The 27,715-nt window shown below is 33.4% G+C and overlaps 1 protein-coding gene across 1 annotated transcript; it reads left to right on the top strand.

The window, feature by feature from the left end:
- Window positions 1-950: 950 nt before the first annotated feature.
- Window positions 951-26,824, top strand: GC (gamma-glutamyl carboxylase). The gene is made up of 9 exons (XM_085953005.1): window positions 951-1,134; window positions 2,697-2,849; window positions 11,255-11,420; window positions 12,595-12,780; window positions 14,340-14,503; window positions 18,139-18,659; window positions 24,500-24,696; window positions 24,826-25,100; window positions 26,379-26,824. The coding sequence occupies exons 1-9, from the start codon at window positions 951-953 to the stop codon at window positions 26,822-26,824; spliced, it is 2,292 nt and encodes a 763-aa protein (XP_085809131.1).
- The last annotated feature ends 891 nt before the right edge of the window (window positions 26,825-27,715 follow it).

Here is a 27,715-nt window from a genome sequence, read left to right as displayed (position 1 = left end):
ACCCGCATGGTTCAATGAACGTTTTTATCATCTTCTACATGCCTACACTTTGTCGACTCTTGTCTAAATCACGTTTTTTGTTTTGTTTTTGGCACCATGTATTTTCTATAATAATGTTATCTATTATATATGGTCTAGAGGTTGGGTTCTCTTCAAAATATTATCTATGGATGTCATGTCGCAAGTAATTTTAACGTACGTACACGTCGAACCTGTTAAAATTAATTGAAATTAGCATGAATAATTAATAACAATTCAAATTACTAATTGGCACTCTTCGTCAGTGTCATTCTTCAGTGAATTTACAGAGATGGTGATCGTTCAAAATATTCTGCAAAATAACGAAACCATAGACTAAATTTGTCCCCGTGACAGCGTGACAGTGACGTGACATGCAGCTCGATTTGATCAGAACTTTATGGTAATATCGTAAGTCAGTACCTATAATATTTAGAAGTACTTATCTACTTACCTTGAATGTTTTTAATGTACAAAAAAATGGAACAATCTCTATATAGTGTTTCTTTCCCTGTTTCGCCCTTTTCGTGTGATAATGGACGCATTAGGGAGAACCGTTGTACGTAACCACCGCTTAAAAACGGAGGTATTTTTACGAATAAAAAATCCATTCGTTGTGAGTCTTCTTTTTAAAATCAGATTATCGCCGATTATGAAGGCGACCGCTGAAATCTCGCGTCGCCATGGTTACCCTCACAACTAAGTCCACCCTTTCGCCCCCGACGAGGAGGGGTCGCCATGGCAACCGGGAAATATGCGCACATTGCCAGGAAAGTGACTTTCCATTTTCCTTACACACTTTATATTTTCAGCACTTCAGTAGCGCTGTTCACTTTGGGTATATCGGTACATCGTGAAACTCATCGCTACCGTACTATTATATTATAATATATTATGAAAAATACAATAAACTATTGAATCTTTCGTATATGATGATTCATTTAAAATCCGTTCGGGACTATTGCAAAAAGGCTGAAAGAAATTTAAAAGATTTTGATAGTTTTCTGTTGAAGAAAACCGGTCACCGATTTCACGATGTTTCATTTAACAATTTTGTCAATTTTCTGTATAAACCCACCGATCCAGCCAGTCTTGGAGTAACAAGGATGCTATTTGGTAAGATACTCTTCAGATGTTCAAAAAAATATCATGTTTCTAGTATTTTCTTCTCTGTTTTGATACGCGAAAAATAAAATGAGGTTATGTTGATGTTTTGAATAATGTTAACCATATGAGATGACTCAATATAAGCGGTAAGTCAGTATTTGTGTGCACGTGTATGTGAATAATATAAATTAGTTTGGTACCTAATTAGTATATTTGAGAAAATCTCATTACAAATATTTTTTATTTCTTTCAAATAAAAAGTAAAATAATAAACTAATAACATATTTTTAAAATATTTAAATAGCACAATCAATTTATCAGAAAATCTACAAAATAAATGAAAAACAATAAAGAATGAATATATTTGCGAAAAAATATTATCTATTACCATTTCCGCTAAAGCATGCTACTTGTGTATTTCCAAGTTGTGAGAAGTATCTTTTTCATTTGTCCAAACACTCCAAACAATTAGGCTCTTATGATAGGTCAAATCATATAGGTATAATACTTACCTTATTATTTCCAAAATTCTATCAAAAGAAAGATAGAATTAATCCAATCAACTAAGTCACTAAGGGTCCTTGATGGAATTTGAATTTAAATTGTTATTGATTTATATTTTGTATTTTTCCATTTAAATCATTTTTTGCGACTTGAGTTATGCCTTTCGGCATCTGTACCCATGTTTACATAAAAACAATGTTGAATGTTTTTAAATCAATGTGCGACATGGTGACGTAGTGAATAAATAGCCTTTATACGGCTGGTGTGTCGGCATTAGAAAAAAGTTCAGTTGAAATAACTCATTAAATAATTTGTATTATTTAGGATAATACAAACCGATGAAAGATGATTCTTTATGTTTATACAAACAAGCAAACATACATTATTATTTTGAAATGTGTTAATATATATCGTCACCTCAATTAATACTACAAGTTACAACTAGATAACTATGATTTTGGTCATTGTTGGGAAAATGAAATTTAAACTTTTCTTGATTTACTATAATCTAGGCTATAATTATTATTTAAAATAAAAATGGAAAATTGTGCTTGTCTAATAAGGAACAATTAAATAATGTTCAATTGTATGACAAAATAATGCAGATATTATATTATTTTATTTATTTACTTAATGCATTTATGGTTTTAAATTTTTCTAATATTTTCAAACCCAAAATTAATACAGTTCCCATTAACTTCTGGCCTACCTAGTTTTGTCATTTTGTAGAGAAGGAAATGTAAAATCATATTCAATAGCTATCTCAAATACAATGGAAATCAAATTTTCTAGTTGTAGTATTAAGGTGACGATATATATTTTTAATGTTGTTAAAAAACAACCCTATGAATATCTAAAACAACTCAACTTTCAAACGCTCCGTTGTTTATCTTAATAAACAAGCAACCTTGACAAGCTATACAAGCAAATTCTCGCGGAATCCCCATACATTGAAAAATAAAGGTGCGAGAACAGTGAAGGTCTTCATCCGGCCAAGGATCCTATACAGTTAATTATATTCGATATGTACAATCGAAACATAACACATTTGTTGGTATTTTTTGTAGGTGCCATGATGGTTGTGGATGGTCCGAATGAACGAGGGGGCGCAGAAGTAGATTTAAGATGGGGAGATCCTCGGTCCTGTCATTTTCCACTACTCCCGTGGAAACCCCCTACACTCCCCTACATGACAATGGTCTATTTTATTATGTGGCTTGGTGAGAAATAACAAATTTATACTCGATAATATTCTTCTTATTATAAATACTATTCAAACCCTGGTAGAATAAATCTATTATATTCTCTTCACCTCACGGAAGTTGTTACAGTTTCGAGTTAACTTTATTGACTGTATTTTTGTATTTTTAAACTAAATATATAAAATACAAACTATTAATTATTTAAAAAATCTTTCGTGCTTCTTTATAAAGATTTATTGATGAAAATAACCATAGGTGCTATGTAATATTAAATGGAGACTGTTCAATGGACACTCATTTTATCTCTTTGGTGCCGACTTCTATAATAATAGAAAGTTAACGATCAAATTTCAGTAGGTACATCTTCCAATCCTGGACCGATCGTATCTTATCCCCTACACTTTGGATATTGAGGCAAGAGAATTTCCTTTTACAATAATAATTACTACCAATACCTATACGTGTTATTGGTTTTAAATGTGTAATGTAAATTGTATTTTACGTAGTATATCCGATATCGCTAGATGCTTTCAGTAAATGTAAATGTGTAGGTATATGCCCAAGCATTGTTCTTAATCTTAAGCATAATATAATAAAAGTCTCATTATTGTTTTATTTTAATTAAATTATTTATTTCTTTCACAATAAATTGAATGGAAATTGTGGTTTAATTGTGAATAATTATTAGTTTTAAATTCCTTCCAACACTGTTGGAAATGACAATGCATATTATAAATGAATTGTGCAGCCATACGTCATGTAATATTTTATTTATGTATTCTGTATTCAATGTCAAAAAATATCTTGTGAGAGATCTGTTGTCATGCAACTACTGCAATACAGGTTTTGTGCGCGATTTTTTTCAAGCTCTTTTCGAACATTTTTTTTAAATAATTTATTTCACAATACAGGATATGCTTCTGTTAATTTCCTTTTAAGTTGGAATGAGTGTTTTTATATAAAAAAAATAGTACCAATACTTAAATTTCAATTTTCAATTCAATACTAAACATGCACAAGATTTCAACGTGAGATTATTTTTATTGAAAATAATATGTAGGTAAGTACATAATTTTGATAAGCCCCATACATACATACTAGAAAAATTGCGTTGGTATCAATGTTTATTATAAAACATTTACAGGAAAATTAATATACTGGACCTGTTTGTACCTTAAAACCTTAATCATAAAATAAACCGTGTCCGGAAACTTATACGTATGCAGTCCGCCGTATCACACTTCATCGTGAAATGTTGTAAGGAAGGAAATCGGAAATATATGGCCGTATATTAAAGACCGTCTAACCGCTTTGGGTCGTATAGTACTGACATAAAATTCAAGTCTAAACAAAACACGGTGCTTGTCGGTTTACACTTTACAGGAAGCCAGCAGCAAACAAATTTTGAGAACAGCTGATATACTGGATTATTTGTTGGGTTAAGTAAGGTTAGGTTTCATTCTTGAATTCATGAATTTTGACAAAATCAGCTATGAAAATTGAATGTTTATATTGAATCTAATAAAATTGGAAACCCTAACGGTCATCGCTTTCCGATAAGAAAGCTCACGGCGAACTGTTCCACGGTGAAATGTTTTACGTACAATTTACATGTAACCAAAATAAATGTACCTTCGATGTTTAAGCGGCCAGAGTTTGGAAAAATTTCGCCAAATTTCATGTTGTATGACAATAATTATTTTTGAATCTTTCTCGAGAACATTATTCTAACATTATTACTTATTTTATAAATGGCTACTACCGATTTTTTTTAATATCTAGAAAGTCTGTCATTCTTTAGACAATTTTCGTGCTCTGGATTTCTTGTCGTATTTTTGTCATTGACAGTCGAAAACGTTTATGTTAATATAGCATCGTGTTATTGATTTAATAAAATGATAATTATTCTTTTAAATTGCTTTTTTCTTACTGATCATATTCCAGGGTTCAGTAGTGCCTAGATTAGGGAATCCAATCTCGAGCCAAAATTCTGATCCCGGGATTTCGGGATTACAATTTGACAATCCTGGGATTGGCATTTTTTTCCATTGTTAATATAAAATGTTTATATTTGCAAATAACATTGATAAAACCGGTCAAAAATAAATCCAGTATAATTTATACTATTTAAGACATTTATTGTTAATATTGTATACGTTCAATCTTGGAAATACATAAGTTTAATGGAGTAAATAATATTGTAATATAAATAATAATATGAATTTAATATGAGATTGCTGTTCCTGATAGTAAAGACTTAAGGAATGGGTTAGCGAGATTTAAAATAGTAAAGCAAATCATGGCCTTTCCGCTTCATAAATCTAATTAGTTAGCCAAATATGAAACTGCCGTAAAACGTATGAGATCATGGTGGAATTACTTTGTTAACAGTGCGAAGCATTGTTTTTGTCAAATCTTTCTCATTTTTATTAATTTATGTGAAAAAATAAAATGAATCGGCAACTTACGCGTGGGTAGGTATAAATCAAACTCCATTCCAACTCAGTTTATTTCTAATGTAGTTATTTGTTATTAAAAGTATTTTTTCTGTTATATTTTCGTTTCTATTTTATTTTCCATAAAAATTGATAAAAAAATCAATCCCGAAAGTTTCGGGATTATGCTTATCAATCCCGGGATTCATAGGTATCGAAAATAGCTCGGGATCCCGGGATCCCGGGATTGGAATCCCTAGCCTAGATGAATTATGCGTCACCATACAATAATATTTACAACTTTTCTTGTTGGTGACATTGTCATAATATCATAATAGGTATGTAGATACATGGCATCCAATTAACCTGAGTAAAAATACTACTCAGTTAGCGGTTTTTATCCAAATAACTAACCGGTTAATCGATTTAAACTCATCTAAATTTAAAAAAATATGTTTCATGTTTAATTTTTTTTTATATACCTACCTACATACTTACTTGCGCTTGGAAATACCTCACAGACATACCTATTCAAAAAAGTAAAAAAAAAATATAGGTATATAGCGCCGGACAGGACACGAAACTGTATTCATCGGTTTTCGACCAATGTGCTTTATCAATTTAGCCACCTGCGCCCTACTTAATTACGACGAGCTTAACTAGTCTAGAAACTGAAGTGCTTCAGAAATGTCGTTAATATTGGGTACTGGCTTCTGTAGTTTTAACCAAGGTACTATATAATAATAAGTAGTAGTGGCGAAGGGAGGCCGTAGGCTGTTAAGATCCGACATAAATAGTGCACGCTAAACTTTTTCACTCAAACGTATTTATTTTCATTGAACTAATACTACAATGTGTGGATAATGTTTGTTAGTTTTTAAAATTCATTTAAACCGTACCTACCTAAGCCATAGTAGATAACTTACAGTCAAAAATATTCGTTTATATACTCGTATTATAAAATATTTAAAATTATGCCATTAAACCACACTCACATAATTTCAGATATTTTATAGATAGAAGAATATTTTTTATCGATTATGGTTTGGCTTACGCAGGGCTCAATGATTTTTAAAAAAACTAACCAACACCATCTGTAATAATATGTATTCTTAAATTTATTCAACGAAAATAAATAAATATGACTGACTATGCATATGGGATATGAACCAAGCGAAGTCGGTGGGATTTTTGGAAATTCCATTTGCATTCTACAAAGGTGTATTCTTTCTCTTCTCGGTCGTACACTCATGGCTGAGGATCGTGCCCACTTTTTAATTTTGCCATCCTTTGAGCAACCAAGACTTTCCATCCTTCTCGATCTTCCGATTGTCGCAGGGCAGAATGAATGGTGCCCTAGTCAGCTCTTTCACTTGGTCGCTCCAGCGCGCAGACGCTCTTCCTGGGCCACTATAATAAGGATATTATTGCTCTGAGGGATTATCAGTTAACGTGGCTTACGTGGCTTAACTGATAATTGTTGGCCTATTGCGTCGTGGGTCCCAGGTTTGAATCATGGGTCTGGCAAGTACACATATTGTTTTTAAATTTGTGTATGCGTCAGAATATGGACCTAATAGGTTGAGTAAGTGGCTGACATCCATTTCTCGTAAAAACAAAAATCTGTCAATACAAACCTCCACTACGTGGAGGCTTATATGATCCTATTAGGATCGGACATGGTCGAAGAAGAAGAAGTCTCAGGATAGTAAACAAATTTAGTAGGTAATATTAAATGTCATGTTTGTTAGGCCGCGCTGCGCTGTGGTTTTTATATATTACTAGCTGAAGTACCCGGCTTCGCACATGGTCGCTTCGTGGTTATATTTATCTTAGATATTTAAAAAAATAATAAGAGGTAATTATTTTTTTAATATTAAAATATCTGTGTAATACAATATGGCAATATGAAAATAATTCTAATAGGAGTAAAAGTCAAACAAAAGACCACTAAATTAAAATCGAATCCAAAATATGCAAACGTTATTAATGTTATTAATATGTAGTAAAAAAAATCTAAATTGGATAGAACAAACAAACAACAAACTTTGTATTTTATATAATACTAATTTAGAAATCTTCGCAGGTGTGCGCACAACAACTGACAAAAGTTTCATCGCAATCGGATAAATGGTATAGGAACGCATACGAATAGAAGAAGAAGATGATTTTCTAATTCCGAAATCTTCGTGGGCATGCGCACGACAACTCACCAAAGTTTCATTGCAATCTGATGAATGGTATAGGAACGCATACGAATAAAAGAAGAAGAAGGTGGTTGTACTAATTCAGAAACCTTCGCGGGTGTTGGCACAATTCCTGACGAAAGTTTTATTGCAAGCAGATGAATGGAATAGGAACGCATACGAATATAGAATAGAAGAAGAAGATGGTTGTACTAAGTCAGTAAACTTTGCGGGTGTTACCACAACATCTGACGAAGGTTTCATCGCAATCGGATGAATGGTATAGGAACCATACGAATAAAAGAAGATATAATGAAGAAGAAGAAGAAGAAGATGGTTTTTCTAATTTAGAAACCTTTGCGGGTGTACGTACAATAACTGACGAAAGTTTCGTTGCAATCGGATGGATGGTATAGGGACCATACGGATAAAAGGATAAAAGAAGATAGAATGAAGAAGAAGAAGAAGAAGGAGATTGTTGTACTAATTCAGAAACCTTTGCGGGTGTGCATACAACCACTTACCAAAATTTCATCGCAATCGGATGAATGGTATAGGAACGCATACGGGACAGACAGAAAGACAGACAGACATACAGACAGACATTAATTTTATATATAAGATATAGCCTATACTCTTCGCGCAAGTGCAAGCAATAAGTAGACAAAGTTTTATCGCAATCGGATGAACGGTTTGGCAGGGCATACAATACGAACAAACAAACATACAAACAAACAAATATTAATTTTTATATATTAGATTACGTTATTCTATTTTTCTTAATATGAAGAAAAATACCCGGTTTTCGGTAAGACTAGAAATCCGCGGTTACCCGGTTAGCCGGTTTCGGTTTCGACCGGTTTGGAAGCTATAGGACCTAGGTACATACTTGAGATTGTCGTCCCAAAATTCTCAATCAGTAAAAAATTAAATAGTATACTAAAATAAAAGAATATTTTCGTAAATACCACTTATAATTTTCTTTTATAAATAATTTTACTTGTACTTTTCTCATTATGCAAGAATGTAGGCACATATATTTTAAATATGTACCTACTTAATCAAAACAAAAATAACAAAATTTACATTACTATTTTCGTACCTATCCATATTCAGTGGGTAAAAAAGCTGACAAATAATTTTTTTCGGGATTTTTTTTTATTGTAACCTTCAATTACGGATTCATTATTCCTCGTATGTACTTATGATTTTATCGATTGAGTAAGAAATCGTGTCGTCAATCAATTTAATAAACAAATAATCCATTCTTGCTAGATACATAAAAGTGTCTGTGAACCTCAATAATAACGTGAATGACGTAGGTAAACATTGCTGCAAGTACATTTTTAGAGTTTAGACCATTAGATCATTGAAATTTACAAAAGTCTACTACATACATAATATTTTTTTTTAGAATTATTAATAACCATGTCCTTGCTTTTTCGTACAAGGTGGTTGTTAGTAATTTTGAACAATCACAAACACCCAGGCTTTGAGAAAAACACATAAATGTTTTTGTCATGACCGGGAATCGAATCCAGAATACTCTCGGGTGGAAGGCCATCGCCTTACCCACTGCACCACGAGAGCCGCTATGTTATATTATTATATCCAAGCATAAATTATTGAAAGAGAAAAAATATATTTTATATCAATGCTTTCAATAGAAATAAAGTCATAGAATCATAGATAGGGAAATAATATCTTCACCATCCTTCGCCGGGGTCGACCAACTTGATGAAGACCTCCTCTAACTCCCCCAACTCTTCTCGGTCCTTAGTTATTCGCTGCCGTAAATCCACCGAACTTTATGAGTTCGTCTATCTGCGGGTTTCAGGGTGCTCCTGTGGGCGTTTTATGCCCCTTGGGTACTACTGTATGATGGGACTTGTCTAGCGCTTGTTCACTGTCCACTCGCCGAGCGACATGTTCAGCCCATTGCCATTTCTCTCCACAAAAGTGTTTCACCTTTCCATGTTTCACATGCATACGTGAGCACAGATGGGTTAAACACTTTACGCTTAAAATACAGTAGGAGATCACTTTTGAAGATACTATTCAGTGCAGCCAGATATACTCCATGCTAGTTTGCTTGGACGAGCAATCTCGTCATACACACCACCCGTCAATTGACATTTTTTGTTGTCCAAGATAGACGTACCAGTTGTTGACTCGCTCGATTTGAGTGCCATTGTTGAGGATTTTTTTGGTTCAGCAAATCAGTTTATCATTTGTCTTTGAAACATTTATCTTTAAACCTGCCTTGCAGCTTTCATTTGCAAGTTCCTGCGTCCTGTTCTGAAGGTTTTCTGGGTCGTTCGCAAAGACAACAATGTCGTCTGGAAAACGCAAGTGACTGAGATATTCGCCGATAATGGCGATCCCACTGTTCTCCCAGTCAAGTCGCCTGAATAGATTTTTCAGGGTAGCGGTGAATAATTTGGGCGAGATCGTGTCGCCTTGTCAGACACCCTTGCTAATGGGAAACCTGCAAGACGGCTTATGAAACTTTACAGTGACTGTTGCACCTATCTATAATATATACAGGCTGCTTATATATCGACTAAAGATTCCTTGGTTGTACAAGGCGTCTACTATTGAGGAATTCTCTTATAGAATCAAATGCCTTCTCATAATCAATGAAACCCAAGTAGCGTGGTAGTCTATATTATTCTTCTTGATATCGTTCTATAACTTCCCTGCCAACCTTTATAATACCTATAAATGTTGATCCATTCTGCTGTAGCCTCTTTTAAATCCGTTTTGCTCTCTCGGTTGGTTCTCATCTGACACAGTTTCTAGGCGGTTGGCGAGTACCTTTGTGAAAGCTTTGTACAGAATTATCAACAAACTTTTCGGCCGATAATTTTTCAGATCCTTATGGTTTTTCAGGCCTTTAAGATATTCTCGTCGTGCAGACGGGCTGTGAAAAGTCGTGCAACCACTTCATTCACGGTTTTACCGTCTCTATCGTGGATGTAATAATTGTTAACCCATCCTCTCCAGGAGCTTTCCCATTTTTCATGCCTGTTATCGCATGCTCTACTTCAGAAGTAGTAATCTCAGGGAGGAAGGCTATGCCAATGGTAATGTATTCAATTGGGGACAATTCTTCTGTGAGGTACCGACTGAAGACCGCATAATATAAACAAATATTATGAAGTATTTTTCTTCTTCTTCCACCCTGTCACGACCCAGTATTGAGGCATAGGGCAACAAGTTCGCGCCACTTCCCTCAGTCCATCGCCAACTCTTGCGCCTCCCACCATGTCAGACCTGCAGCACGTAGGTCGTTTTTGTAGCACCGCTGCAGAGTGAGGGAGGGCCGGCCACGGCGACGCAACCCTTGAGGCTTTGTCACAAGGGTTCGAAGTGTCACACTCTTTGACGGCATCCGGAATATGTGTCCCAGCCACGTAAAGCGTCTCTCCATGTTAACCTCAATCACCGAAGGCTGCTGTGTCTGCTCACGTACTGGGGTGTTTGTAACGCAGTCGTACTAATATACCCCTAAGATTCGGCGGAGACATTGATTCTCAAAGCTCAAAAGCCGACACTCTTGATGCTCAGTAAGATGCCATGTCTCACAGCCATACAGGAGCACAAGTAACACGCTACGCACGCGTTAAACAAACGACATTCGGTCCTCACAGAATACAGCCTTGACCTCCATGAGACTCCAAGTTGGTTGAATGCGGACCTCGTTGCCGACGGTGGTGGTATTTATAGTGAGCTTGGAATTCGCATGGGTATGGCGGGTGAAGTCTAGTCTATGAAAATAAATTATACAATTTCTTTTCAGGATCTATTGGAATAGCCCTCGGTTACAAGTTTAGACGCAGTGCATTGATGTTCACATTGGCATACTGGTACATTTTGTTACTGGATAAAAGTTTCTGGAATAATCATAGCTACCTCTTCGGATTGATTGCACTTCTGATGACTGGAAGTCAAGCAAGCAATTACCTGTAAGATTTATACAGATTTCCTAAAATAATAATTGTACAATAAAATTTACACTTAAGACTACACAATGATGATAGTATTAACTAATCAAGTACGATACCTATACATAATGTATTATACGGAGACAAATAATTTAGAAGCAAAACTGCACAACTAAGATTGTAAAAAAACATTTTTATTGTCCATTATAATGATTATAATATATTATTATAGGTAACTAAAAATTATTACTAATTTATTGAAAACATCGTGTCACTTAAAATCTTTCATCTATATTATTATTGATGGTCTATCAAAATGGTATATATAAACCGACAAAACTAACCAAATCATTGTTGATGCTTTTGTAAAATATATATTGCTAGTGTTGTGAAAATCAAATGTATTTTATACACCTATAAAAGTAATTAAAGGCAATTTGTAGGTGTGTTAAGTCGACTAAGGCCTACTATCTTCACAGAATTATTAGCTGAAGTATACGTTTTATAACTTTGCACTTTTTACTACACTGATACGCCTCTTTGCATGATTACCTCGCATAAAATTAGATCAAATGATATTCACTTGTATTCAGCGCTCGAATTGGAAAATTTTACGAACTGGAGCGCTCGATAATTTTACGAAAATATTACATAGTTAGGTATCTAATTTTATGTGTATTTTCGAAAAAAAGTATGTCTGATTTTTGTTATAATGGCCTATCTAGCTCAAACGGTCAAATTAATTTTTTCACGAGACGGAGCGATAATTTTGGGTATTTTATGAACCGGAACGGCGCTCTGGTGCGCTTCGGTCCATTTCAAGCCCTGCTTGTATTAATATTATGTAGTAATACATACCTAAATGGATTATATAGGTACGTAAAAAAATATTTTTAGAATATATTAAGTAGGTATGTATATCATTTTCATCCTAGAGCCGGAGTGCAAAGTTATGGAGTGTATACTATATTAGATAGTTTTTCAAAGTCAATTCCTAGAATAAAATTGACAATGTTGAATACATTGTCCTACATACTGCTTTCATTTTTCAAAAGTGAGAAATCGTTCAACGACCGTGCCAATGGCATGGTAAAAGTTTCTGCGGTATCAACCGATCGATACCCGGATTTTTGGTATAATATTATGAATACAATATTAAAATATTACTATACTGATGATTTACCATTTATTTCAGTTCTCTAGATTCATACATAGATAAGAGTCAACATGGAAAACCTGTCCCTTATTGGAATTACTTCATTCTGAAATATCAATTCTTTATTTTGTACTTTGTCGCTGGGTTGAAAAAGTCCGATAAAGAATGGCTCTCTGGATATGCGATGACAAATCTAAGCAGCCATTGGGTGTTTGATCCATTCAAGTGAGTCATTATTAACAGTAGATTACCTTCAATGTTTTATTTTATTATTTATTCATGTAAAGACTTTGCAAATAATGTATGTTAGGACATAATATCGCATACATCTTAGTAATCCCACCCAGGTCCATCGCCGGCTGCAAAACCGTTCTCCAAGAATTTCTTTTCGGAGCTCTTTCTCTCCGTCAGACCATAGACTATCTATAGAGATCAATTGTATTTACGTGTCCAGCTCAACTGACTCTACGTGTCCTTATTGGGTTCAACTTGGTTTCTCACCTTTAGCATTCTTCATTCAATCCAAGTATTTTTCTGAGAATTTTATTTTTGAATAGTTGAGTAGATTTTTCGGTACTGTTCGGTTAAAGCGGATACAGCGGAAAACGCATTTTGAAAATAGCCGATAAACTGGATTATTTGTTAGGTTAACCTAACCAAACCAAACCAAACCAAACCTAACCTAACCTAACCTAACCTAACCCAACCTAACCTAAACTAACCCAAACTAACAAATAATCCAGTTTATCGGCTATTTTCAAAATGCGTTTTCCGCTGTATCCGCTTTAACCGAACAGTACCGATTTTTCTCGTTTCTCCGTCAGGTTATAGGTCCCACATCCGTGCAGTATCTAACACATTGAAAATTGACAAAAGTGGCTGTAATAAAAATGAGATAAATAAACATGAAAAGATTCAAGTCGCAGTCATACGTGGAAATGGGTGTTTTTTTAAGGAAAATAAATATTAATCATTGTTTGTATTGTAGACTATAAAAAGTGGACAAATATTATTTTACAAACTGTTGAATTATACACTATTTTTTATTTATTTTAGAATACCAATTTTGATTGAGAAAAGTGACAAAACACTTAAATGTTTTTTTCACTAAGACTTACCCTTTGTTAGCGGACTCACTACCAGTGGCGAAGTGTGGAGGTGGGCTGTTAAAAGTCTTTCACCGCTAAAGACGCGCCAGGCGCATGGCCATTAGATCCAATACTTTCACTGCTAACTAGTTAATTATCACATTTAATTATCATGCTAATTGATACACGCCAGGCGTGTCTTTAGGAGTGACCGTGTTGTGGTAATTAACTAGTCAGCAGTGAATGCGATCCGACACAAATACAAATACAATCCGACACAAATAGTTCTTACTTAACTTTGACAATCATACGTATTTGTTTTCATTGAACTAAGACTACAATTTGTAGATAATGTTGATTAGTTTTTCGGCGTAAACATGCTCATTGATGAAAATAATGTACAAATGAGTCCGTGGATGCACGCAAAAGAGCTCGAGGGTGCACAGGGTTGGGATGAGGATAGATGAACGATGATTTTAATAATTTATATGTTTTTCGTAATTATTTTTATATGTTCGAACATATTATTATGTACCAACTTAAATATAACTTATTTACGATCATATTCTAATAATCCAAACTTTCATTTTTAACTCGTGCATGATGTGCTTTGCAATGACGGACAATACTGTTTTTATTAATCTTCTTTGTCTATTGCATAATTATGAATAATAAAAATTTACGTTTTCTTTGCAGACTTTTCCTGAGCATCGAGCAGACAGACTATCTGATAGTCCATTGGTTTGGTTTCATCTTCGACCTGACGGTATGTTTTTGGATGATGTACGAATACACACGACCTGTCGCGATGGTTTTCTGCGCTTCATTTCATCTCATGAATTCGAGACTTTTCAGTATCGGTAAGCCACATTAACCTGACCAATTATTGAAGGTTCGCAAGTCGATCTGATTTCAAGCTCTCTCGAAAACATGACAAAAATACACATATATTATTATGGTGGGGCCACTCTCCGTTTTCATTCTCCTGTGTGACCCACCCGAAAAATTCTTTGCAGTAATCTCTCTTTATACTGAACTGGTCGTTTGACGTCATATACAATTTAGGGCATTCTCTGGGAAGTATTCGATGTATTTTTGATGTCACAAGCTTTGTTATGTTTACTTTAATCATTAACCTTTTCATCGTTTCCTTACTCAATACCTAAAACAAAATTTATTAACTAAATTTTAATAATAAATATGTATTAATTAATAAGATAGGGTCCATTAACGAATTCACATTTTGTAACATTTTTTTAATTGTAAATTTTTAGATGCGTATTTATTAATTAAAACACTTTAAAATGTAAACTATCAAAGAATTGTCTTAAATTGAAAGCTTCGTATTTTTTCGCTACTGGTAGGTGGAGTGGAGTATTCACCTTAAAACACTGAAAACATTAATAAATAAAGATATATCAGTATTTTGTCTTAAACCTATTTTATAGTATGTTGGAAACAGTTACATATCATGTAGAATTTACAATTAAATATGTACTTATTTAACTTTGAAATCGATTTAATTATACAAGTTAGTTACCGGTACACTTGTATTCGTTCAATCCTCAGAATATGATTATTAGCGGAAAAAGTCCGTAGTTAATAAACAGAGTAGGTATATGTATATTATAAGGACCTTTGTTAAGCCAATAAAATCAGATGTTCTTGAACGTAACCCAAACGTCATATTTACCTGATCATTATTAATAGTAAATAAATAAGTAAGTGTATTTGTCATTATGCATAATTTTATGCCGCGCAATAAATGCAAAACGATTAAATTAATAAGCTTTTAGTTGTAAAACAAGTTATACGCGTGAAATATTCTAAAGGCAGGTACTTAGTTAAGTACACAGGTACCTACTTCACTTTTTTATTGCTTTGCAAAGAGAACGCGTTGTAAGAAGACAAAATGGATGCTCTTTGCCTCTTCGATGTTTTTTAACATGTGACAAGTTCGTTAAAACTTAATGTCTACAAGGAAAATACAAAAGTCATATTTAAGTAAATAAAAATTTGCTAGATTAAATATTGTTATAATTCATGGAGTATGTGCGAAATTTTTGTAAAATTCAAACGCCAGAATAAATCAATATTCAAAAGTTCATAATATTAGATGTTATTATTTTTCCAAATGTGAGTGTTATTAAGTTATAGGTAGGTATTGAAACTTCGAGAGGGAAGAGATGCTCAAGTCGGTCCAACTAGCTGTTGAGTCCGTCGGGCCGTCCGACCTGGTCGCCACAAAGGCCAATAATTATATTGCAATTAAAAAAATTGCGGAGTCTGACTGCGGGCGTGAAGATCTCCTCATTTTTGCTGTCCGTATGATTAGCTTCGTTTTTATTATATATAATATTTTAAATTCATTTTCTTTTTGTTAATTCTTTGAGCCTTTTTTCTCCACCGGCACTTTACATTAGAGTAAAATCGGTAAACTCACTCAAAGCTCACTTGAGAGCGTGGCGACCTCAGTAGTTGGGTAACTGCTCCTGAGACATTCCCAGTCATAAAAATTGATGCTTCACACCAAACGTAGGGTCCCGTGATCGCCTGATTAAGACCGGGTGTGGTGCGGAGTGGGTATGGTTTGGTGGGGCCATTAACTTCAATGTTATTTTCATAAAAATAATAATAGTCTCAATATTATTAGTTTTATTATGAGCATCTTCAAATTTCTGACATCTGAACATCTGAATTTTTTATATGAATTTATGCATTTACTCATATGGCGGCAGTGTGTCTGTAGAAGGCATCAGTATAACATTATCAAACGGAAACCAAATTACATTGTCATAATAAACTTAACTGTGGATTTTTTTAAACTGGACTGTACAAGTGCTAAGTACGTATAATACTACGAAATATACTTACTGGATGTACCTACACAGCTCCAAAACGTGTATGAAAGGGGTGGGTGCATTTTCAACGTCCACTTCACTTTCCGCTAATTACGGCGTGGAAGAAATTTCCCACTGCGAGATACAAAACAAAACATCTTATAAACTAATATTGCACGTTATACCAATCAACCATATTATCTAACTGATTGGTTATATACTTAGACATTTATTTATGATTATGTTTCGAAATCAGAGATATTTCTTTATTCCAGCAAAAAACCAATGATTTTTTTATATTTATTAAAAATAATAATGACCGTATAAGAAAAATACCCAATTGAAATCTTGCTTTTTCATTGAATTATAATATCTTTAAAAATATGGAATTATAATTCGTCAGCTGAATTCAGAACTATTCTAATATTCTCTTATAACTCATACCTATTTAAATTTTTTAGAAGGGGGTTCTTCCAAACAACCTAATTCAATCATTTTATTATGTATGTAAATAATATATACATTATAATATGTTAGTAGAACTGTTGATGAAAAAACTATGTACTTACGTATGTAGACTGTTTCAAAAACACTTCTGTAAAATATTTAAAATGTGTGTTAGAGTTCTGCATTAAGCTGACGAATTTATTCAGGAACATCGACTATAATATAATAATTCATACAGTACCTATGTACATTATTTCATTTATATTCTTGTAAGATTTGCTTTGTATATGAATGAACATTACATTTTTAGTGTTTATATTTCTCGTTTAAGCTTCCCGTTTTCAGGGAAGAAGATAATGGAAAAGCTTTTAGTGTTTTAGTCCAGGTTCTACGAGAAGAAAGACTACAATGATACATTTTTAACATAATATACGCAATTACGATAAAACACTACGTATTAAATAAACTGCATATTAATCGGTTGGCAGGAACTAATTATTTACAATAATTATTACAACAAGAAACTGAGAAACCCTATCTGCACCTTACAAAATAGTATTTACCAGGTATCAACTACGATCGAGAAAAATGTCTTTGATTCTTTTGTGATTCGTCTACCTGAAACTATAGTATACACGAAAAGTCTTTCCCGGAATTGGTCGTGTATCCACCCCTTGCTCTCTCCTCAACTTGGTATTTGAAGACATCTCTTAATTACTGACAATCTTGGCATGTATTTTTTATAGTAATGTATCTTGTATTTATGGTGGTGTATGAGTGTATGACATGTAACCGAAATGCCACATTAAATTGTAATATTTATTGTAATGTTCTTTCATATTATGATTATAATATTTTCGACTCTATTGAGGATCTTCACATAATCGGCCCATGAATTCGCACGATGTTCGTATCACGTTCTGTCAATAGAGTAATTTTTTAAATCATAAAGCTAGGTCGGTTACTTTAGAATTTAGATTCTACGTTTTGCATCCAAACAAAACCACAGGCCAAATGTAGCAGTCGACGAATAAATAGTTTGTGACATTATAGAAACACAATGTCTGTTTTGTCGAATGAGAAATGAGAAGACTCACTGGCAATTTCGATTCATGATTTTATTTCGGGTTCGGATAAATACTCCCCACTGAAAATGGTTATAGATAAATACCTGCTTTTATTATTAAACTTTTTTATTCTTCCAACAGGTATGTTTCCCTGGGTATGTTTGGCGACAATGCCCTTATTTTACCCACCGGACTGGCCTAAGAAAACTATGACCTTTATCATAGATTTTTACACTAAATCAAAACCGTGTCTTACAAAAGAAGAAAAAACCACACGTGAATTAAACAGAGTTCAAGAAAAATGTCAAACAGATTCGAATACGCTGAGCGAAGATGGTAAAATGGATGCAGAGGGAATTCTAAAAAAATGTATGAACACCGAAGATGTAGTGGGTGGAGATAATAAAGATGCTTCAAAATATTATGATGATAATAATATCTTGGAAGAAACATTAGGCTTAGAAAAAGGTCAACCAATTGGGAGTGGAGATCAAAATGAAAATATAAATACGGATGATGTATCAAAAATAGATGGAGTCAGTAGATTGGAAAATGCAGATGGGAAAGTAGACAACATGGTTGGACAAAAAATTGTGACATGTCTTTTGATCATTCATATTGGCCTACAAGCGTTTCTTCCTTATTCGCACTTTATTACAAAGGTAAAAAAATGCTTATGAATAATGTTTACTTTCGATAAATAATGCTCACTTATTTTTTTACAGAAAAAGTGAGATTTTAAACATCTGATATTAAATAATATTGATTATGTCAACAAGGCCACATTAGTGACGCTTTTTTATGAAACAAATGTCATAAAAAATAAATACCAAACGAAATACGTGTTAGGAAATACCAAGTCTCACTATAATCGTAAAATTGAATAAATAATTAAAAAAATAAAACGAATTAGGGAAACATTATTAATGAATACTAGTTATTATAAGATTATTTAAAATTACGATGGTTTACTGAACTATAAATAGGCAGTTAAAACATTGGTTGGTAGTCTGTTGTTTTGAATTTCTGAACAAAAACATTACAATTCTAATTCATTTAAGTTTTATACTAAACCATTTGAGTATTTTTTGTGACTGGGGTTTTGTCTTTCGGCATCTTCAGGCACTATGCGCACTCACCTGATAAATTTATTTGAAAAAAAAAACATTACATATGGTTTACCTTTTACAAACCACCTTTAAATGTAAGTACAGTGAAACCCCGATTTTACGATTTTCAAGGGACCCTAGAAAAAAAACGATAAATGCGGGATATATATACATATATATTTTTTAAAAAAAACTCGTTTTTCTCCTGGATTTTTTTGACGTCTTAAATTATTTTCAGTTTCTCAGCTAGAGTTCTAGTTTTCTTCATGGGGGGCATTGTAGTTGCGACTTATAAAAATTCGTGATACGAGACGCGAGGCAAGCCTGAGGGTTGACCGACCTGTGCAAACCAAGCGACGCGACTGACAGGTCTGCAATAGTATGTATCATAAACAATTCTACGAAAGCGAAATGAAAAATATTCAACAAAACTGTTAATCGGGATAATATTTGTGACAGGACCATAATATTTAGACGATAGATTGAGGACAACGATAAATCGGGGAACGGTTAATGCGGGATTATTTAACATTGTTCTTATGGGTGGCGGGACTTTCAAAAATGAACGATCCGTGCGGGAAAACAATTTATGCGAGAACGGTTGATCAGGGTTCCACTGTACAAACATACTTAGGTAGGCATGTAATCAATTATGATTACGAAGTAATACCATGCAAATGATGTATTAAGAAATAGTTATAACTATTTGTTCTTAATAACTGACAATATGTTAACCTTTTGATCCCGCATTGTGTTAAAAAAATGTATGAATATAATACATAAAACGATAATTAGGTATTACTAGTTTTTCAATAGAGACACGTTCAAGAAAATACATATTTTAAAGTCGTTCTTACCTTCGCATAAATAAATTTATTATTAAAAGGTCAAAAGGTGATTACTAGGGCCCGGATTTATATGCTAGTGCATGTTTTGTTAGGGTGTATGCAGAGCTATGAGAGTTGCACAGAAATCCGTTTTGAAAGACGCAGAATCCAAAAATAAATGTTTATTGTGCATATAGATGCATATTTGAGACGTTAGAGCATATTTGAGTCATTAGTGCATATTTCATAAATAAATGCATATTCTAGAGCTTTTGAATGTATAATTTTAGTTTTTTAAAAATATTTTATCGAAATATAACTAAGTTAGGAAGGAAGATAGCTTAGATGCACTTGCATTTTTAATGCCATCTCCGAGCTATGGATTTATCAGTGGAAAAGTGAAGTCAACTCGGGCACTATTATTTAAAGTTTGCCCAAGTGGAGGTTGAGAGGTAGTTTTCCGCATATAAATAAAATACTGACAGATACCTATGCGGAAAAATTTAATGCCAGAGAATCTATATTGAAATATTGAAAAAAAATAATGTACTTAATTTTTTTTCGGGAAAAAAACAGAACATAGTATTTACGAATAGTTAAGTGTGTAGTTTATGCTTTTTAAGTTATGTTTAGCTTACATTGCATTTATTATTCAATTATTTGTAGGTACTTGTGAAAAAACTATTTTGAAAATTGTAATTGATTAACTTTATATTCTTTGTTAGTGTTTTTTGTTCTGATATCGTATTATGTTGAAAAATTATTAACTAGTTATTCGATTTTTGTCAGTAATATTGGGTAAAGTGGGAATTTACAATTTTTTCCCACAAAAAATGTCAATTTTTAACTGCATATTTCTTCAGTTTTAGTGCATATTTTATTGATTTTAAGTGCATACGTGCATGCATATAACCATGTTTTTGTTGCATACAAATCCGGGCCCTAGTGATTACGCTTCATTTAAGGTAGGGATCCCTACTAAGCTAAGTACCTACGTTGGTTTTGATGGCGGAAAATTGACCCCGCAATTCATTTATTAAAGAATGGGTTGCCAGGATGGAAACACCACGGCTACCGAGTAGCTGACTTAATAATAACAATAAAAATAATAATTGCCCTAAGCGATTAATATTCTACTACCAGAATGTTCGGGGCTTGAAAACAAAATCTGTCGATTTTTTTAGCAATGTTTTGGCTGATGACTATGACATCATAGGGTTAACTGAAACATGGCTCAATGGTAGTGTTTTTAGTCGTGAATATTTTGGAAGCGATAACCATGTTCAACGAAATTGCTTCTGGTGTTGATATATTCCACCTACGTGGGGATGAGTATAGGTGGACGTTGTTTTATAAATTCTTAAAATTGGGTCTGCTTAACTCATCTGGTGTACTTCCTTTGTACCTATCTAATTTATATTTTTTTGTATTTACACATTTCTACTGTTTAATAACATACTATCTATCTCTATACTGATATATCTCTTTTTTATCTAATAAGTACTGTTGTATATTTCTTTGTTTCTAAATGTCATGTTGTGAACGTCTTAAACTTATAATTTGTAATGTCCACAGTATGTTAAAAAATAAATAAATTGAATTGAATTAATTAACTTTAATCTCCTTCTGCTGCTCGCAAGCGATCTTCAGCATAAAAATAACGTATTTCTCATCTAATAAAATAAATAATGTGTTGGGTAAAGTAGGCAAGGTTGTATCTTTCTTGAAACGGGTGAATTTTATGGCCAATTTTACAGCATCGATAATTTATTATAAATAGTTACGATTATATGGAAAACCTCTAACATAATGAATCATCAATTTTTTTAAATCTTCGTTTTTCTACTTTATCATATGTCGATGAAAAACGTTATACACCATGGGTGACGGAATAAGTTAGTTTGTTAGGAATTAAATTAAAAAAATAAACACGACCTAAATAATTTTAAATAATGTAGGTAATATAAATTTAATTTTTGTAATATGTAGGGGAAGCTGTTGTACCTCGGACCTATTTTCTGTTTTTGATTTTTCATAAATTACTGGTTATAGGTGAAATTGCCAACTTTAGTTGGTTTGATTTTAGCATCTGTTGAGCATGCATTGATATATGTTTCAAATTAAATATCTTGATATTTATGGTGATTTTAGGCCATATAAAAAAATGTGGATTTAGGTCCAAGGTATAACAGGGGTGTTGTACCTCGAACATATGAAGGTTGTACCTTGGACATACATTTAAAAAATCGTAATAAGGGGACATTTAGGTACATATGCTAAATAAAAAACACAGATTCATTAAATTCGCAGGTTTTGTATATTACGATAAAAGAAAAGAACCTTTTTACAAATATGTTTTATGGAACAAAAGAACATTTTTTCATAACAGTTATACTCATACACCATAATTATCTTAATTAGAATTAGGTAGATAGTATAACACATAAAATGAATCATTTTTAATAATAAAACCTCAATTATCTCTTCCTTATCACCCTAATACTTGACCATTTCCTTAACTTGATAAATGTAGGTTTAGAATTTAGTAAATTAAGTAAATTTAGATTGGCATTTTTCAGGTGGTAGAATTTTTTGGATTGTGTCATATCAAGGATAATTCATCGAGTCGATGTTCTCCGACCATTTCCAACCCTTTGGCGATTTTTGCATTGAGCTAATCTTGGCCCCATCCTTGTTTATTTCTAGGATCATGCCTATAAAATAATTATTCTCTTTCATAAAGAAAAATTACAAATCCCCCCCCTTGATATTCTAAATGCAGTGTAGATTAAAATTCATCTGGAAATTCTCGAGGTCCTTCTGAATCGCTGGAGTCTTGCAGTGCAAAATTATCAGTCGATGACTCTGCTGATGAAGATTCAAAACTAACTAATAGCTTTTTCTCAACAGCAGAAACTGTTTTAAGAACATAATTAGTTTTTTTCGATGGAATAATATTTTAAGTCTTCGCCAGCTTGGTTTTCTTCTTATCCTCGATTCTTAATTTCTCCAGTGTATCAGTCAGACTACGAGATCGACCGTTTTCTCGCCCTTGGCGATTACTTTTCCGCGGGGCAGCTTTGGGGTGAGGTCTTATCATAGAAGGCATACTGCAAAGATGCAGCTTCTGTAATGTATTGCAGCAATATATTATGTTCTTCTTCTTCACTTTTTTTGAAGCAAAATTTTCATAAAGGGTGCAGTATTTTCAAAATGATGAATATACCTTCTTATTGTGCTTCTGGGTAACCCATTTAGTTTCGGAGCTCTGTTCAGCGTATATTTTTGTTCTTTTATTAAACGGATCGCAGTTTGTATTTTTTCGCTATCCGGGCGAACCCTCTTGATTCCTGTCTTGATACGTACGAGGCATATTAAATAAATACCTGGAAGAAGTCTAAACAATAGGTTGGAATTAAATTGAATGTTTAAATGAATGAACAATACTAATCATAGTCATACACAATATGCGTGGAAAACGCGTTGTACCTTGGACATGTTCGAGGTACAACGCATTTGTTATGTCCAAGGTACAACACCACGCCAAAATGACAAAAACAATTAATAGTTTTTTTTAGGTAAGGAATACAAAATCTATACTAACCCAATGTTATAGACATATGAAATTTAATTCAATTACACAATTACTTATTCACACAAGAAACATAGTATAGTATATATTTACAAAAAAAAATGAAAAAAACTTACTTTTACTAACGAAATTTTTCAAAATCACTTCACATAAACACGCGTGCCGCTTGCCGTCTGAAACTAGCGTCAAGTATCCACCGAGAGGAAAGTGTTCAAACGACTATTGTAAATTTTAAGATAAATGGCGCCAATATACAAAAACATGCATGTGTTCGAGTTACAACCATGTCCAAGGTACACCAGCTTCCCCTACTTTTTCATTATAATATTAATTCATCCGTTCAAATGGATTATTTTTTAAATTGAACGATAGATTTAGATTTTGAGGATACACTTTTGCTACTAAATCATTATTTAGACATTGGCCTAGGTCTAGGTCTAGCTAGACTCGTAACTTTTTCATAAAAGGTACAATTTTGAAATCAAAAATATTTGACGGGCCAACCTTTCTTTTGTAAATATTTTCTGTTTTTATAAAAACGTAAGGCAAAGAAATATTTAATTTTATAAACTAATACTCTTATTAATATACTAAAAAATAGTATTTAAATTTTTCACCATGTGATTTATGCAATTAATTGTTTATTTGAAACTAAAACATGCAATCAAGGCTGATATTTTCTGGATCATTCATTCTTGCCAGAGGATATTTAATTTTAAATGTATTTTTTTATATTTGATATAAAGAATAAAAAATATTACAGATTTAACATTTAACTCTCGTGGGAGACGTAAAAAAGTCACGCATGGCACACTTTGTGAACCCCTGCTCTAGAACCCGCGTGGCTAAATTAGAGCCGAATAGATAGGTATTTCGTGAAGCAATTAATATTCTAAATAAGCATTGTACCTACATTATACCTCTACCTAAATACCCAATAAAATAATATTCTCTTATGTTTTTTTTACTCTCAGGGTTACAACAACTGGACAAATGGCCTGTATGGATATTCTTGGGATATGATGGTCTATAACTGGGATACAATTTTAGTGCTAGTCAAAATCGTGGACAATGAATCTAAATCGGAAATATTTTTGGATCCTGATGCGTGGACCCAAAATGATAGATGGACAAAACATGGCGATATGTTGTACCAATATGCTCATTGTTTGCACAGAAATTTGGTTACCGATACAGATAGAACCATAAAGAAAGAAATATCAACAGAAAAAATAGTTCACGGAAAGAAACACGCTGTTGTTTATGATACGAATGAAAAGGACAAATTTTACGACGAAGGAGAAGAAGACGCGGAAGATAATAAAAATATTGTTTTCAGAGATGTTTCGATTTATATTGACATCTGGTGCTCGTTGAACGGTAGATTTCAGCAAAGAATGTTCAACCCGAATCTCGACCTCCTGAAAATGACCTGGTCTCCGCTGGAGAATATGGAATGGCTGATGCCGCTGTTGACTGAGTTTACAGCATGGAGAGAAACTATGAATGATATCCAAGAACACGTCTATACGTGGAATAACTATTCAGATGTAATTTTCGTAGCAGATTTTCCAGGTATTTTTGTAAATAAACTATATAATCTACATACTATAAAGCCGTGTTTAATAACCAGGGTCCGCGAGAATTGTCAAAAATTTGCGTAAAAGAAGTACGATTTACCTACTATCTTTTTTCATAATATATATCACGTTTTTCATGTGATATATTAATAATTAATAAAACTATAAATATTAAACACAAAATTAAAACATAACATAATATTATAAAAATGCACACTGTTTGTTTATAATCGGTAAGCTAGACGTACGCAGTGAACATGTTCTTATTCTTTTACTTCTGTCGAACCTAGTAATATTATTTTACAATTTTATTACGCCAAAGTTTCGCTAAAGGATTGGTTAGTAATTGCTACAGTAGAACTATTTATATTATAATGCAGAGATGTTAACGTTAAGCTAGACTTAATTGAGGCTTTATAATAAGAATATAAATAATTACTATTGCGCATGTGTTTCTCACTTCCAGACGCGCATCTAAATATCACTATGCCTTTGGTTCAAATTTTTAAAATTATTAATAACCATGTCCCTGCTTTTGTTTAGGGTTTAAGTGGTTGTGAGTAATTTTGAACAATCACAAAGCTTTGAAAAAATCATATGAATATTTGTCCTAACCGGGAATCAGAACCAGAGCTCCCGGATGGAAGGCCAGCGCCTTACGCACTACATCACGAGAGCCGCCATATATAGATAATTTATTACATGCTTAGATTTTTCCATCAACGGATTTCGTAAGGTGTCGCGTATAGATTATTTTATTTTATTTTTCTGTCGAATCAATTCACCTTCCGTACATACGAAATGTGCATTGCGTGAGGACCCTTAATTTAGGGGTTCCCCGGGTTACATGCAAATTGAACGTAAACCATTTCACCGTGGCACCTAACCTAACCTAACCTAAAAAATAATCCAGTATATCGGCTATTTTCAATATTTGTTCGCTGCTGGCCTGCAAAAGTGTAAACCAAGAAGAACCGTGTTTTATTTCGCCATGAATTTTATGTCAGTACTATACGACCCAAAGAGGTTGGACGGTCTTTAATATACGGCCATGTATTTCCGATACAACATTTCACGGTGAAGTGTGATACGGCAAACTGCATGAGTACAAGTTTCCGGACATGGAATTTAGGGGGTGGTTAAAAGATCTTTTTTTTTTAAATTTCGAACGTCTGTGATCACTTCTTTCAAAATGTATTCTCATTATGTAAGGCTACGTGACGGTGAGTGGACTTTATTTATATATCTAATAATTATTTTCTCCTCCTTTTAGGAATGCACCTGGAAAATTTCATTTCCCCGGACTTTTCCAACGTGACACTGACAGTACTAGACGGTCAGGTTTTCTATGAGCAGACGAAGCGCAAAAACACAAAACAAAAATCACATTATCATCCAGAAAAAAGCAACGCAGTCCATTTGACAAAGGGTGAAAGCTTTCAGATAAAAGCTGGTGTTTTCCACAAAATCCACACAGTCGGAACAAAGCCTGCGTGTTACATGTACACGTACATGAATGCAACACGGATGGCCATGGAGGAAGATAGGAAACGAATCAAGGAACATGTCGACGAAATCAAACAACAACCTAAATTACCTCTGGTGACAGAATGGGTGAATAGTATAAAAAATATTGCTATGTTTTTGCAACATGTTTGTAATGCTATGTTAAACATTGTGTACGGTGTGCCTATGATGAGAAGAGTGCAAACTCAATAACAAGAATGTTATTATTATAAAATGTTATTTCAGCTAATTTTTTGCTAAAATCAATAATTGTTTTTAAAATGCTTTAGCGAAGTTCCTATTATAAATACACAGGTTTTACGTAGGCAGGGCCGGGTTTACCATAGGGGGCGGGGCTATAGCTCATGCCCTCCAAATCGTTAGGAGCCCGGAATCTAAAAAAAAAATTGAAAGCATTTATGAAAAATTTTGTCAACTTAGCCCTGCATATAATTAATACATGGCGGGTGAAGATGGGGTAACTCAAATCATTGCCCCTGCGAAAATGAATTCGCAAAGTCCAAAAGGTCATCGAAAAATGTTGTTACTTTCAATAAAATATATTATTATTTCAAAAAAATATACTACCTAGGTGATAAAATGTTTACAATGCACAAATTTATATATCAGAAGCAAGTAACACAAATAATATATTGCTTTTAAGCATCGCGTTAACTATTGGATGGCATTATATAACGTTCATATATGACGTCAGGCTTTAGGGGGGTGGGAGGTCAGAGAAAATTTGACGTCACAAAGTAAACAATATGTATATCATCGATCGAACATTTAAGGATAAATATAAAAAAAAAATAACGTTTAGGGGGGGGGGGGGTGCCAAAAATGTGACATAATATAGACAGGGTGGTAAAAGGTTATGTGACGAAACGTGACGATGGGGGGGGGGGTTAAGTACCCAAAATCGTGTGACGTCTTAATATATGGACGGCCCCATAGCAGAAAGACAAGAAAACGATTAAAAATATATAATATTCTGTAAAATACCGCTTAATCAATGGTTTTTCTGGAGCCTCCAATATATATTAGCCCGGTGCCCTTTCAATCGTAAATCCGGCCCTGTCTGAAAAACCTACACAGATGGAA

The sequence above is a fragment of the Rhyacophila brunnea genome, unplaced genomic scaffold, assembly GCF_057557595.1.
Source record: "Rhyacophila brunnea isolate RB1 unplaced genomic scaffold, BYU_Rbru_1.0 scaffold_3, whole genome shotgun sequence".
In the NCBI taxonomy this organism is placed as follows: Eukaryota; Metazoa; Arthropoda; class Insecta; order Trichoptera; family Rhyacophilidae; genus Rhyacophila; species Rhyacophila brunnea.
The sequence above is the reverse complement of the archived record's forward strand: the minus strand, read 5'-3'. Positions and strand labels throughout refer to the sequence as shown.

Coding starts and splice junctions, on each gene's coding strand:
- GC (XM_085953005.1), top strand. CDS start 951: ATGATTCATTTAAAATCCGTTCGGGACTATTGCAAAAAGGCTGAAAGA. Junction 1,135..2,696: donor AGTAACAAGGATGCTATTTG/GTAAGATACTCT, acceptor TATTTTTTGTAG/GTGCCATGATGGTTGTGGAT. Junction 25,101..26,378: donor TTTCGTAGCAGATTTTCCAG/GTATTTTTGTAA, acceptor TCCTCCTTTTAG/GAATGCACCTGGAAAATTTC.